The 16,220-nt window shown below is 35.4% G+C and overlaps 1 protein-coding gene across 2 annotated transcripts; it reads right to left on the bottom strand.

Moving 5' to 3' along the window:
- Nucleotides 1-552: 552 nt before the first annotated feature.
- pcgf1 (polycomb group ring finger 1) lies at nucleotides 553-12,216 on the bottom strand. 2 transcript variants are annotated; one of them, XM_015009704.2, is made up of 9 exons: nucleotides 12,076-12,216; nucleotides 9,232-9,337; nucleotides 8,977-9,129; nucleotides 6,544-6,615; nucleotides 6,278-6,380; nucleotides 6,097-6,139; nucleotides 2,500-2,583; nucleotides 992-1,072; nucleotides 553-736 (listed from the first exon to the last, which is right to left on the bottom strand). In XM_015009704.2, exons 1-9 carry the CDS (start codon nucleotides 12,160-12,162, stop codon nucleotides 686-688), a joined length of 780 nt encoding a protein of 259 aa, XP_014865190.1. In that variant the 5' UTR covers nucleotides 12,163-12,216; the 3' UTR covers nucleotides 553-685. The 2 variants fall into 2 exon arrangements, with proteins under 2 accessions (XP_014865190.1, XP_014865189.1); XM_015009703.2 differs by having other exon boundaries at nucleotides 2,500-2,586.
- Nucleotides 12,217-16,220: the final 4,004 nt, after the last annotated feature.

Consider the following 16,220-nt stretch of genomic DNA (forward strand, 5'->3'; position numbering starts at 1 on the left):
CTGTTGCACATCTTTCTTTCACTGGACCTTTCATTAGTATGCTTGTAAGGATCTTTAGTGGTTTACCCTCCTTGTAGAAAGTGCCAGTGATACCTTCCACCTTGAAAGTAAGTAAGCACTTACTTGCTTACTTACTTTTAAGTAAGCAGGGTTCCCTATGATTGTGCAGACCATCACATTTCTGCATGAAAATCATTATGCTTTATGACATTCAAATTCTCTGAGAAACAGAATTTGGGTAGTTAAATACTTTTAAGCCATAAAGTTATCACTTAAATAAACATAAAGATTACTCCTTGTATTTAAGTTACATATTTTGAACTTGACTGCCAATATAGGTCATCAATCATTTAATGCGATGAAAATACTGTGTATTTGTAATTCTGAGTAAACATTGATGCCTAAAATGCCAAATGTTGGAGAAACTGATATTATTCTGAAATATAATAAAAGATTTTTACTGTATAAATCATAAATCAGCAGAAGCTTGATTGGCCGTTACTGAAACACATTATGTTTAGAAGGGTCTGAGTCATAGACAACAACAATATCTTTATTTTTTCCATTTCAAGTTTATTTTCAAAAATACAAAACAAGGAAAATAAGTTTATGTACACAAACACTATTAAAATAGAATATGTATTGTACAAAATATTTACAGCCGTCTCTCGACTGAAAACAAATCCTATCTGGTCCTTTTGTCTTTGATGGTGTAGTGAAGAACTAATGGCTGAGCCTGGAAGGAGAAACAACAGATATTAGAAAACTGTAATAGTTGTATTCAATTAATCCACCTCTGAGCTGTCTGTAGTCATGTTAAACCAAATAAATAAAAGGATTAAACAGATTGTTTTTATCAAATTAGAATTTAATAGTCCAGTTTCTATTATTGTTGAAGAAAGTTAAACTAATATTCTAAGAGGTATTAACTCCAGTGTGAAGGCCTGTGTGACAGTTGTTGATGCTGCAGCTGGTGTTAGCTGTACTGTACCTTGCCAAACCAGTGTGAAAGCCATAACCGTTTCATGGTCATGTGATCAGGCAAAGACTCGTTATTAAATAACATCTGGACCTGCAGAGAGAGACCACACAGACAGATGAAGAGTAATTAGGAAGGAAAACATTTTAAAAGAGGGATTTCAGTGACAAATTTCACTTTCTGTGTCTGATTTCACACATTTGGTTCAAATATTTTGGCTGCTGGTCTCTGCTTTTTCATCAAGTGGAAGTCAGTCAGAAAATATGAACTTCAGAAAGAAACAAAGACCTTAGGAGTTTTCTCCTTATAATTTCCTCATAATTTCCTTTATGTCAAACTTTACCCATAGTTTCTGTATGTATATATATATATATATATATATACATATACATGCATACATACATACATATGGATGTTCATGATACTCAATCAGTGGTAATCGAGACTGTGGCACATGCTTCATTGAATTCACTTATTTCATATTTCCACTAGGTTCATCAGGTTTTATTAAGGTTTTTGATAACTACCTATATTTCTAGATGAAAATACCAATTAATATTGCTGTCAAATTTAATGTTAACCAAAGTATGAACTGTTAATGTGTTTAAACTAAAGAGTACATGAAAAGAAAACAGTGATAATATTCAACCAGAAAGAAATGGTTTGCTCTGATTCTGATTGGAAGAGAAACAAACAATGGGGGTAAAATAAAAAAACCTCATAAAACTACCATTGTTCCTGGAAAAAGTGCTTTGAGTTTAAATTCACCTTTAAGTCTACTCCATACATAGCCGGATATCTGGGAAAACAAATACATTTTTATGTGTGTGTAGACAGGAAAACTGAGATCTAGGTTCCCACTCATTACAGTCTGTGACAAATAATGTACCAATATAGTCACAAACTTACTTTGACACAATTTTCAATCAATATCATCCTATGTTTTTTAACTTTATATTCTAAAGCAATTTAAAAGTGGGTTAACCTTTCTGACCATACAAAAGAACCTCATGATGCCATGTTTAATTCCTAACAGGAAGTTGAAATTGTTTTAAAGCAACCTGATTGGCTGACATAAGTTTTAGCTTTGCTCTGCACTGCCCCCTGTTTGGCATGTTTAAAACAACACTCGAAGAAGTGCAGGTTCATGTGGATGAAAACTTTTCTGAAACCGACCATGTACAATATGTTTTTTTTTAAATGATGTGGCAGAGATATTTGTTTTTATAATGACCCAGCTACGTGTGTAGAAAGTCTTAGTCTGCTTCTCATGCCCTGGACATGAACACCCTATAAACATCTGATGTGGAGAAAATAATACCTTTGGCAGAATCACTTTCAACTACTTGTACAATAATAAGTAGAAGCAGATTAAGACAGAGCTTCATTGCTACTTGCTAACTAGTGATGGATCTGTGCACATGAATGATCAGACATTGATACATTTACAACATTTATTATAAACCAATCGAAAGAAATACTAGGAAATATTTTTGATGTAGTATAAGACATCGACTCACCTGATGTTTTTCCACATTTAATCTGTGACAAAGAACTTTCCTCAAGTGTCTCACCTCTGCTCGTACAGAGCAGCGCACAAACTTCTGCTGCAGAAGAAAGAGAAAACAATCAGCTCCAAAACAAGAACAATATAACATGCAGTTGAGAAATGTTTTACAATGCACAATTAAACAGAGGCACCCAAGTAGCTAATCAAACTTGTGAATATCCATTTGAATACACACAGTAGCCCAGAGTATGTGGGAGCAGGTTTATGTTGAGGCAGCCTGTCTCATAACAGCTTACAAATAAAAAAAGATCAGAAAAGTGATATTTTCTGATCTGATCTCTTGAGCTGAACAGCTCAAGAATAAAATTGTAGATAAAAGAGAAAAGGTCACCTCACTAGTTTGATAGTAGTTTGGATATTTAAAACAAAAAAACTAATCAATAATTATTGATATCGATCGATATAAAACCCTTATATTGTGATACATTTTTCAACCATATTGCCAAACCTTAGATCATCTTTACTCAGTCTTTATTGTAACTTGTGATCACTGCAATGGTTAATTCTTAATATTCTGTTATAAGACTACCATTTACATAATTGTTCATCATCTGGAAATCTGATATTTAACTTGGGAGTAGAGACCATCAACAACAGAGTCAAAACGAGAGAAAAGTCATAGTTTTGAAAGTCCAACTAGAAGTGCTGGCTGTTTTCTTGTGAAGACTGGTTTAAAATGTTCCAATAATATTTTTGCCGTCGATCCTTATTCATAAACAGCAAATTGGACTGCAATTCTGAATCACATTTGGAGCAGAAGAAATCCAAACGGTCCAACTGTAGGAACCGCGTACTCCTTTTACGATTAGATTTACAGTGAAGAATAATCCTGCTTACTGCTGGAAGTTTTCTGCTCCCTGCTGACTTATTAAACACTCTAAAGTCAAAGAGCTAAACTGCTTTAGCTCATGCACTGCAAGGGCGTAGTATTTCTCTTCATGCATGGGCAGAAATCTGTTTTATTAAATTTACATCTCAGTATAAAACAGTAAATATCACTGGACAAGGAGGGTGGAGAGGAGAGCTGGTAACAAATTATTGAGGGTCGAATTTAAATCCAGAACACTGCAAGGACATGGCTTGCATTAGCAAACTGATCCGACATTACACCCAGGAGTATGATTTGTTTTTATACATTTATGAGGGTTCTCGTCAGAAGCTAATCCACTTTATAAGGTCACAGAGGGGTTAGAGTGAAAAACAACTGCATATAAAAAGGCAGGAATGGAACCAATGTGGCTGCATGTTCTTGTTACATAAAGTAAGATTAGACAAACGATAAACAACATTTTGACTTTGCAAAGTGATCAGAGGACATGAGTGAATGTACTGACACTTCCAAAATATCAGTCAGCAGATCTGTGTGGTTAATTTAACTCCTTAGCTGTGACAGAGTTCAAGCTCTTAATATTCTGAAATACTCTACAACCCAATTTAAAGGCCAAGAAAAAACATGGTTTGTTTAAAAAATAAATGAATAAAACACCTGGTTAAGGTGAAACAATGATGAACTTCCCTAAAGAAGCCAAACACCCTTAAAAATGTGGCATTTTGAGAATCCCATGGCAGCCAAGGATTTGTTCGTCCAATTTAAGTAGTAATCAGATATCGACGGAAGAAATTTGATCACAAAGGAAGGAGTTTTTCAACAGTTCACGGGTTTGTCGTGTCATGATGCCAAGACAAAAAAACCTCAACAATGACCTAAGAGGAACAACTGTTCCTGCTCATCAATCTCTAAAGAGTTAGAGGGCCAGTTCCATGCTTTTAGGAATTCACAATGACACAGTAAGAAAGATTAGTCACCAGTGGAAACATTTAAAGTAAGCTGCCAATCCTCCAAATCAAGAGCAAGTTCACGCTGAGGTCGGGCCAGTACAATGAGCAAATGTGCATCCCAACAACCAAATGACTTATTGGACTGATCATAAAACTCAGTCTCTACGCCAACATCTCAAAGTAACTTTCAGGTGAAGACACGGGGCCTTCACCAAGAGGAAGTGGGCACAGTGATCCCAAATAACAATATTACAGATTAAAATTTGAGGACTCCTGACAGCTAAATATTTAAATAATCTAACCACAAAAATGGTCAACGCCAGCTTCCCTACACATTGTTCAAGCCAGAATCCTAAACCTTTTAGGGTTTGTTGATACCAGGAAAGTCCTTTGGTCTGCTTATTTGATCCAGACCAAAAGCACTTTTATTTATAATTTGTTGCAGTGCGTTTTCACTTTGTACTTTTAGACAATGCTGATGGTCATTGCTCCCACCGGACAGCAGTGACGAAGATGCAGAGATACACAGCAGAGATCCGGAAATAATTTCGGAAGTCCTCCTTGCTGTATTTCTGTTGTGCACATTTGTGCTGTTACTTCAATGCCAGTTTAAATGTCAAGAGAAGCCAACACAACACAGGCTTCACAATGTTGGAACGGCGTCAGCAAATGCTGTTGCAAGCCGAAGGAGACAAGATGCTCTTTCTTTTCTGACCCACAGAATGCTGGCAGCAGAAAATGGTGCATCAGATACAATTTCAGTTCAATAAGTAGAAGCAATTGGTAGTAGCAGTAGACTTAGCAACACTGAACGGCTCATTTTTACCATAGTGGCTCATGAACTTCAAAAAAGACGCATATTTTCTTTAGTTGGTTCAAATCGAGGTAGATCTGTGCTCACACCAGAAATGAACTGTACATGAGTTTATTTGGAAGTGGACCAAGACCACCTCAAACGATGCCAGATTTACACTAATCACCCTCTTTTTAATTTCCTGCAGTTACACAAAACAGAAAATACTTGGATTCAATAACTTTCCAGGCCGCATAGGAACTCTGAAAAGCCTGAAAGGCAAAGTCAGACTATGTCCTTAATTTCAATAACTGAAATACCATGGTATGTTCTGTTCTGAAATGTAAACTATAAAGGGTACTTCTTTCAAAAACTATTTCCATAATTTAATAAAGCAAATCATGGTGCCCCCTGCTGGAATAGGAAATTATTGAAGTATTTATGTTTTTATATATATGAATTTTTTCCTCATAATATATTAAAAGATTTTGCTCAGCTTAATGTAACTTCTAAAGCAATAAGAAAAAACATACAAATAGCATTTGAACTCCATTTTGTTTATAAAATTAAGACAAAAAAAAAACAAACACAGGTGGCTTCTTGTAGAGTCATTCAATTTTCTAAATGACACAAATCAGTTATTAAGAGAGAAGCCGATTGGGTGTAGATGACGAATAATTTCCTGCCTCAGTGACACGATTCTCCTACTTTTCCCCCTCTGTAAATACGAGGCTCCAGCAGCAGAGGCTCAGCAGCTCTGAAGGCTGTATTCTGCTGTAGCAGCAGCTGTCAATGTGCCATGTATTCGCTAAGCAGTTAGGTTTTTTTTTTATGTCCTGGAGACATCTTTTTCTGGGTTGTGAAAAGCCTTGTTGGTTTAAATGCATCCAGAACCAGCTCAACAACTTCAATAAGCACATACATCTGTACTGAAATACAACACTAGTTACAAGTTGGAGTACTTGATAAACCCACCTGGAGAGTAAGTTTTGTCTTATCTTTTCCAGAGAGTGATGAACTGCAAAGACAGAGTGTTAAAACACTTTGCAAAAGTTCATTTTATAACAGTTAAATTTAAATATTTCAACATAAACATTCCATTTCAGTCTTGTCTCATTTTTAAAGCATACACAAGATAAAAACAGAAGCCCTTTACCTTAGTCTTTCTAAACACAGCGAAACCTGTTCATCATATCTGTAGAAGTGAGCTTTAGAGTGGTCGAAGCTTGTAAAAGGCAGAGCTGCGCTCTCTGAAACATCTAAAGAGTTGGGGGGGAAAAAGGATAAGGTTTAGATCCTGATTTTACTGCTGTAGAGCAATCAAATAAATCCAGCTGTAGATGCTGAGAACTTTACTCTGAGCCAGAGCTCTTTTACAAACAGAAATATTTCAGAATGTTTAGTGGTGAAAGAAGGACCCACCGTCTCCCGCAGGTTGGATGACTCTTTCTAACCCACGCGACTGGTAAAAATCTTTTATTCGTTTGTCCTCACCTGAGAAAAATAAAAAACATGCCAACATGTTTCTTTTTCATGACTTCTTCCAATTTCACAGGAAAATAAATAGCTATGCTTCAAATATTATCCATGCATCATTCGTTCTATTTTCAACTGACAATCATGAATAAGAAAATTAACTTTTTTTTCTAAATTGTATAAACTTTTTATGTTTTCAATAGATAATAGAAAAACAGATCATAGTACAGACATTTTTTAATGTAATATTTCATTGCTCTGGTTTGTGTGACCCAGAATTTGTTCTGCAAACATGCAGGTTACCACGGCAACGCTGGAACCACACCCCAATTTGATAATACTTATTCAACACCGGTATGACACACAGAAATCTTCATGCTGCTGCAAATAAACCTTCTACCATCAAATCTTCTGATGCTCTGAAATGAGTATCAGCAGATTTGAAGAGAACACGTCTGTCAGATGCTTTGTTAGAGGGTTTTGGTTGGATTCATATACAAAGAAAATGTATATTCAAACTTCTACAGTTTATTTTGCAATCATTTCCATTAAAGGCGCTTTCGCACTGCACGGAACAGAACGGAATGGAACGGAACGGTTGTCTTCGCATTACACTCCGGGGTGCCATCGAAGCGGTGCCGGACGTCATTATTTTTTAAAACTAAACAACGTGGTTTGAGTTGGTTGGTTGCTAACTGCCAATTTAATAAAGAAGAAGAATAGTTACTACTATGACGACAACAACAATGGACGACATGGATTTAATTCTGCTGCCCATCAACCTCATTGATCACTTTAATTAAATCCCGCCAACAAGCTACCCTCAGAAGACAAAATGCTGAACGATTTCTACGTATTGCCAGGAGAAATACAGAAGAAAAATAGCATAGACTGTAGTATAGTAACATAGTAGTGAGAGCCAGCTGTCAACAGAAAATCAACGTCTGACTCCATAACAACCAGCGGCCAATCAGCTGCTGGTTCTAAGCAGAACCGCTTGGCCGGCACGATTGGAACCACAGCTCTTGTGGTTCCATGGGGCCAGGTGGAACCGGTCGCAAGTTATAATGCGAACACAACCGTTCCGTTCCGAAACGTTCCGTTCCGTGTGAAAGCGCCTTAAGTGTGTGATTCCATGACACACCCAAAGACAACAAATAGCAGGGACTTTGATGCACTGGAAAACATATTCTGGTGGTAATATTGCTTAGTATATTGTGCTTAAGAGTAATTTAACTTCTCTTTATTATTTTTATCCACCTTAATAATGTTTATTATTATTATTAATTCACCATTTAGGACATACAAAAACAAAAATTACACACTGTGAGAAGTATTGATTTATAAAACAACAAATAACCAGTTAGATAAGAGAACAAACAAAAACATTTAAAGTACTTTTGACTTCTAAAATATTTTTGTTGGTTACTTTATTCTTACACTTGTCAGTGCTGTAAAAGCCAAATAACCTAATGCTTACACTATTTTATGTTGAAAACAACCCAGACTTTTGCACACATTACAATTTCTGGCTCACATAAACCCAAGCCATAAGATTCTAAATTAGAATTCAGTTCTGAAGACCATTTTGTATTTCTGATCCGAGACCAAAATTAAAATTATGAAAAACCAATACCTTCTTCGATATTTTGTATTCAACTGAAGAACAAATACTTTTTTTTTTTTTTTAATTTGACAACTTGTGGCTCACAATTAAAAATGGAAAGTGTGAATGATAAATTGATTAAATATGCTACAAAAAACAGTAACTTACAAAAGCATTCGTTTCCCTTTGAACTCTCAGTTTTTATCACATTATAACCAAAATCTTTTATGCAAATCATTGTAATTTTATGTTAAACAAGAAGAGCATTAATCAGAAGAGCATCCATGATGCCAGTGGTAACTCTGTAGGAGCTGCATGGATTCACAACTCAGGTAGAGGAATCTGTTGTCAAGATTCCCCCACCTGCAAGATAATAACAGTGGTGGTTGGATTAGGCTGTGGGGAAGCTGCTCAGTGTTACGGGACGAGGACAGGGGATAAATACAGAGCAATCCTGAATCTGACGAATATGTGCAGCTAGAGGCAACACACTCCATAAGACTTCCAAGTGAAGGAAAGGTGTTTCTACACAGTGCTGACTTAGAAAAATGCAGGCCACACTTTTCAGATTTTAGCCTGTAAAACAAATTATGAAAATTATGTGCAACTTCCTGTACGCTTCATAATTACACACCCCAATAAAATAGAGTTGGTGGCGTTAACATGACACAAATTAGAAAAACTGGAGCATACATTCTTGTACAAGGCATGTCCTGTGCATATTAAAGACTTACAACACTTCTGGACAACCAATAAAAATTAAGACAACTTACTCTCCTGAAGCCCAGGCACCAGCTTGTAGACAATGTCTTGCATCACTCGATCCAGCTTGAGGTTGAGTAAAGGTTGAGTTTCATGAATTTTAATGTTGCACATGGGGCAATACTTGCTGGTTTGCAGGTATTTTACAATGCAACTTTTACAGACTGTACAGGGAAAAAAGAGAATCCATTCATACTGAAGCAAACAGGCAAACAAGTTATTTTAGTAAAATAGTGGCGGAAAAAAACAAAGATTCATAAGCTTACACGTATGCAAACACTCTGTAATTGTTGTGGCGTCAATAAAATATCCAGCGCAGAGGTAGCAGACAATGTGTTCATTCAGGTCTTTGATCTTCAACTTAACTTCCTCCTAGAGAAGCAAAAAACAAGCATCACAGGGTTTGAATATTCACGACATTTCACTTTTTTTTATTTATCTCCCATTATTCTAACCATAGAAGAAGCATTCAACACTTTAAAAAACTGGAAAAAATAATTACAATCATCAATTTATTTTAAGACAATGTCTCAATTTAGTTAGAAGAAAGGATCCTGGTGTTCCATTCCAAACATGACCACAGTCCTGTTTGTTACCATTTAATCAGAGCAAGATGGCAGCAGACAAGTGTGTCTTTGGACCAAACAGCCCAGCCAATTAACAGATGCCTCTTCCTGCAACACACAGTGTCTTTAAAGTCAGCTCCCACCACAAGTGGAGGGCAGCAAATAGTCAGGCTTAAAACAGTTTAGAACAAATAAACAGTCATTTAAAGCCATATCCGAAAGCAATTGGAACATAGGAGCAAAACCCTGAAACAGGAACTGAGAGAAGCATCATCCTTTATACTGTCAAGTTTCAGGAATAATCTTTTTCAGGCTTGAGTTTTTTTCCCAGGTGTCAGACTCTAATTTTGCCATTTTATCAGGTGATTCAACTCAGAAAATGGGAGAAAATTGTGTGTTTATGACAGATTGTTTGAAAGAAAGTGGCTAAAAGGCCAACTTATAATTAGTTCTGTGCTAAATTGCTACATGCAGACAACAACAGTTCCTCTTCTGAGTTTGTGAGACTTATGAGTCATAAGTCAGAGCTAAGTTAACAGAGGAAATACATCAAATATGTTTTGGAAGTGGACTGAAAATGACTGATGTAGAAAAGAAATGTCAAAAGAAAAAGAAATTTTCAGGAAATCTCAAAAGATTTTCAAGACTACTGCTCATCTTTTTTTGGTCGATGTGTAAAATTGAGAAACTCCTCAAGTCTTTATAAGTGATAGAGTTACAACCACCAAAAGTCCTAAAGTAAATCACTGCAAGATTTAGATTCAGGAAGTTTTAAACTCTATGAACATTATGAGTCCATCATGACAAAAAAAAAAAAACATACAAACGCCACTCTTTTTGATAGCATTAAGGAGCTGCCTTCCCTATGAGGCAAACACACAGAAAAAAGGAAATGCACAAACAAACACTACATGTTACTTATCGCTTTTACCCTAATTCAACTGCTCCATTACTGAAAGTCATTGAGTTTTTTTGTTAGTATTAATATTGGGTTTGAAATTTTAGTGTCATGACAACCTTAATCCAGTTATGAGAGCAACAAGCATTGCCGTGCTCATTCAGCACAACACTTAGATTTACATCACATGTGAACTCACCTGGACTGAAAAGGGTAAAATTATGGCCAAACAGATTAGTTGATAACAGAATCCGAATGTATTGCGCTTCAGTTATTATAGTCTACCAAATATAGCGTTCATGCAGTCCTTTCATTATATTCTGCAGCTCTGATAAGAGGTGTTAGCGTATGTAAAGCACCTCTGTATTTTACATGTTTGTATACTCCAGTTCACCTCATTTAAACAGACAATGTTTCCTCATCAGCTTAATGACCAATTCATATAAATCAGCTCTATGGAAACATGCACACATCTAGAATACATAGAGGTCCCTCTGAGACGTGCAGGGGTTTACTCTAAAATTTAAACTTATTTAAAATTTAAATTTAAATTTAAACACTGCTCTAAAATTTAGCCACAAGGTCTTTCTGTTGTTCTACTTTGCTCAACTTTGGAGTTTAGGTTTAATCGAGGGTGTCACCCAGTTTCCTGCATGTTTTAGTGTGTTATTGTTCAAAAAACTAATTCAAGTGGCAGAAATACCTCTGAACGTTTCATCAAGTTCTGCTAATGAACAATTCATTTGATACGTGTGTTGCACCAAGGAAGTTATCTAAAATAAGGACAGCAGCTCTTGAAAACTGATGTTGGGTAATCGTGCTCAAATCTCTCACTATCTCAAAACTTTAAAGCTTTTAATAGGTTTATTAAAAAAAAGAAGAAAAAAAAGGCGAAGCAGCTGCAGAGCAGTTACCCCGAGCAAAATCACAGCGCTGAAAACAAAGAGGAGACTTTATGAAGCCCATTTTGCCCTTAACGGTCTTCCTACAGTCGGAGAAGAATCGTTAATAAGGAATGTTAAAGCTGTAAATGCAAACATTGTTTTTCAGCTTGTGGGACATTAAACAATTCGGAGGAAAAGCGGGCGAGCTCAGCATGACCTCTGCGATCACGTTGAAACTGAAAAAGTAGCGTTTCTCCGAGGAGACCGACATACTGTCACAGAAGGAACTGGATAGTCGAAAGAACTGAGAACTGCTTGCTAACTCCGAGCTCCAACGGCTGAATAAGTGATATCAAACTACAAACCGAGCGCGAAGCAGTAGCAACTTAAAACGGACCGCCGTTACTTCGACAACCAAATCGAATGAGAACCAACGGAGCGCAGCGTCTGTTACCGCCACAGTTTACTCCACCATAAAGCGCAAATTAAAAAGTAAACTTCCTACTGAACTAAAGAAAACAGGGCCGGAAGTGGTCAAATTTAACACTTGGTTTGGAGCTTTGATGCACGTTGCTCCGTAGAACAACACGGTTGGACCCAACCGTATACGCATGCTCGAGCATCGCTCTCAGTGTCTCTCCATCAGCGCAGCGGAGACAACCATCTCCTGTTAAAACGCCACGTTAACTCCCGTTTCTGGTACTTTCAATGTCAGTACACTTTCCTCGGTTGGGAAGGAGCTTAAAACACAAAGCAGCTCACCTCGTTCCGTAGTGGGTCCAGTTTATAGACAGACTGAAGCTGATTTCGGAGCCGCATCGCTATGGCCATTGGACCTTGCTCCGCCATCTTTGGGAATTATGCTGGGTTCCGGGTAAACCGGATGTGGCATCTTTTGCGAATCGAGGCGGGTAAACGACAAAATAAAAGCGTATTTATTAAATCAAAAATAATCCAGTTTAATGTTTCCGTTCAGATTGAATTGATGCTGTCAAATTACATCTAAATACAGATTTTACAATTTTTATAATTAAAATTAATTAAATTAGTTTCCGGAAGCTATTTGTTTTGTCTTATTCAAAAATCTGCTGTTTTTAGTAGATTTTGACATGATCCTAATTTTATTTTAATTGTAAAGTTTGATCAACATATTGTTCTGCTTTAATAAATGTTATTTAGTTACAAATGTATATTTAAGTATGTTTTTCTTAATGTGTAGTTGCTTTAATAAATGTTATTTAGTTACAAATGTATATTTAAGTATGTATATTGTATGTATATTTATCATTATTATTATTATCTAAGAATATCATTATTATTATTATCTAAGAATAGACTAAGAAGTGGCCTTTAGCATATTTTTAATGTTTGCTTTTAATGTTGCTTCAAATTGTGAATTTCATTCAGACAATTGTATATATTTTTCATGGGGCACAAAGTTCCTGGTAGTATTTTTGAAGTTTACTTTCTGGCTACTCTACCCACTGAAAATGGAACAAACATGTTTTAAACAAAAATGTGCCAAATGCAAGCACATTTGTCTGGTGGGATGTCCTTGTTCAGAAACTTATTCTGAAACATTAGAACAAGTTTCATAGTTCTAGTGTTATTTTATATTTGCTGAACCTACTGTGCCATTTGGAAATCAAGTGAAAATACAGTAAACAGATACAGTAATAGTACTTTGCCCTGTTTGAATATGTACATTACCTACTTTGAAAGGTTTATGTTGTGGAAAACTTAGATCTTTAAATCTGTGTTTCTTCTGCCAAAATGTGTTATGTTTAAGGAGGTGATTTGTTTTTATTACAGTTTTTGACTACGTTTGTTTCATTGATATAGTCCTTTACTTTCAGCTTATATTATGATTATTAATGGTAACCTCTTCCAATCTCCAATGTAGAATGACATCTTTACCAATGACAAAATATTATTTTTTCCTGCTTTAATCTGACGTTCAGATTAAAGCAAAAAGCAAGAATTCTACACTATTCTGTAAAGTGCAGAATGCATTTGTATTCTGGTTTCCTGCTTTAATCTGAATGTCAGATTAAAGCATATTCATAAACATTCATTAATGTGAATGTCAGATTACAGCAGGAATTTCTTCCCGCTCTAATTTTGGGGTCTTTGTCCTGCTGGAAGGTGAAACTCCACCCATAACTCAAGTCTTTTGCAAATTCCAGCAGGTTTCCTTTTTGGTGTGCCTTTTTTTCCCCTACTCCTCCAGTAGAAAACATCCCAAAGATATGAGATTCCCATAACCATCGCTAAAAGTGAAGATGATGGTTATAGAGTGAAATGCAGCATTTAGCACGTGGGCCAAAAAGTTACATTTTGGTCTCATTTGATCTTTCTTCCATATGTTTGCTGTCTCCTAAATGATTAATGTTTTTTAAAAAGCTCTAGAACTTTACCCTTCTTTTAACTTCCCCACTGTTCTCTGCCTGTGATGCTTTTCATTCATTGTTGCTCTCTGACTCAGTGTTGTTCAAAGTGGGGGCGGCATCCCCCTCGGTGGCCACCAGGGTGCGATAGGGAGACAACAGAATGTTGGAGGGAAAATAAGAAATTAAATGCAAAATTGAACAACTTACTCTGATATACTTTTTAATGATACATTTTTAAATAATTTTTTTAGCATAAAATCTAGTCTGTTTTTCTATCACAATTATAACATATACAGTAAAATAACCTATTGGAATATTTTTGATTGTGAAATGTGTCAAGTTGGCGTAGAAACTGGAAAACCCTGCTCTAATGGCCCTCTGAGGTCTCCCCTTAACGGCTTATTGCAATTGAGGGTACATTTAGTAAAGCTTGAGTAGCATATTATCTACAACAAATCTGAAAAACACACAAAGTGGTACATTTGAAACACCCAGAATCTGCCGGAAATCTGAACAAAGAACTTGTGAAGAATTAAAATATGAACACCAAAACAAAAAACTAAAAATAAACACAAAAACCCTGCCACTACCATTGATACTTTATCTGTTTATTTTGAGCTGGTGGACTTCTTCTGTGGACAAATAACTCACTCATATGAGAAAAAAAGACATCAAGGTTAGAGTCTGAAATGATTTCACCTTGACATTTAATGTAATGAATCACCTGAGAATAGTGAAGAAACCTTTAATGCTAGACCTGAAAAATGTCACTTGCTCTGGGTTCTTATGTAATTGTCGATACTCTTTCTGCTCTACATATATTAGTAAAAATAGTAACTTATTTTTGTTATCTAATGGCATTCTTTAAAATATAAGCTCCCCATTTCTCAAACCTCACTGAGAAGACAATGGCTTGAAAGACTTTGCACTCACTTCTTCTCCCAGTTATTTGTTGTTCATCTTGGATGTTGAATATCAGGCAAGTTCAAGTCATTCAAATTTCATTTTGTTGGGTCACATATTTATATAAATGAGGATCAGTGATTCTTGAGAATAGGGACAAAACAGGTCCTATGGATAAAGCATGAAATTTGAATAAAATATACACAAAATATATTTTTTTCAAATATCTAACTAAACTAACCTGGGTCATGTGAGCACAACAATGTATATTTTTCTTTTTTTTGCTGAATATTTTTTTATTTTAAACATTGTAGTCGGTGGATGATGCCTGTAAAAGCCCTTGTCCAGGAGCAGAACTCAATACATTCTTATAGTTTAAAACAATTAAAGAAATACTAAAATTATATATTATGACAATTAAGTATAAGTAGTCATATAAATAATTATAAAAGTATCGATAAATTGAATTAAAAATAATTTTTAGATATTTTCCAACTCCGTTGAAATTTGTCCTTAGTTTTTGTCAACACCGTCAGAAATGAAAAGAATGTAAAAAAAATCAGGCATTATTGGGGGGCACCAGAACTTCTGAGGACCCCATGACGTCGTCTTTTCTCTTCCTTTGCTAGGAGGGCTAGTTAGCTCCGGTTAGCTTAAGTTATTCTTCAGTTTTTTCTTCTGTTTTATTCCTAAGTTGTTTGTCACAACCATGATGTGTTAACTCCATAACTGACAATTTACAAAACTTTGATGAAATTTTGCGAAATAAAAGCTTAATTTTGGTATAATGTAAAGATTTCATGGACCTGACGAGCTACAATATGGCCTCCTTCAGAATAACATCATATAAATTGAGGTAGTTTGGCATTTCGTCAACTCCGCCAGATGTCAACTCCGTCAGAGTTTTTCTGACTCTTTCAGTGAAATTGTTATCAAATCCCACTTAATTGTGCAACTAATTCATTTTAATGTATTTTACATGAATTGCATTACTTCACATGTACCAAGTTTTTCATTTTACTCACTAGTTTGTCACCACCTTCAGTTCTGTGTCAACTCCGTCATGCACTATCAACTCCATCAGATGGACTTTTTCTTGTTTTTTGTTTTAAATAATATTTATTTTATTTCTTGAGAAGCATTTGTCTGTAAATTGAGTAAAAATATCACTAATGGGGTATTTTATAAATCATTTTAGATTTATTTTTGTCAGATGGTGATGACAAAGTTTTGGGTCAGGTCGATTAAAAATGTAATTTTTTAAAAAAAAATCGCAACTGGGAGCCTGTACCTTAGCATCTTCATATTTTCTAAACATTATTTGTCATATTTGCATACATAAGGTTGAGAAATAATAAAAAAATATATGGGAAAATTAAAACCCATTTTGTCCCTATTCTCAAGAATCACTGGGATAATAAATGTAGTTAAATAAGTACATAAAAACAGTTAAACAAACAATCCAACAAACAATTTTTAATAAAATATATAGCAGTATTACAAAAGAATAAAAATACAGTTTATGTGAGGAAAGAAGAGGATGCAATGTTCTGAACATGTCCTAATTTCTTAATTTAAATACTGAATCACTCAAAATCTCTAAGCTTTTATTCT

Source organism: Poecilia mexicana, unplaced genomic scaffold (genome assembly GCF_051168715.1).
Source record: "Poecilia mexicana isolate PSO_F unplaced genomic scaffold, ASM5116871v1 scaffold_10, whole genome shotgun sequence".
Taxonomy (NCBI): domain Eukaryota; kingdom Metazoa; phylum Chordata; class Actinopteri; order Cyprinodontiformes; family Poeciliidae; genus Poecilia; species Poecilia mexicana.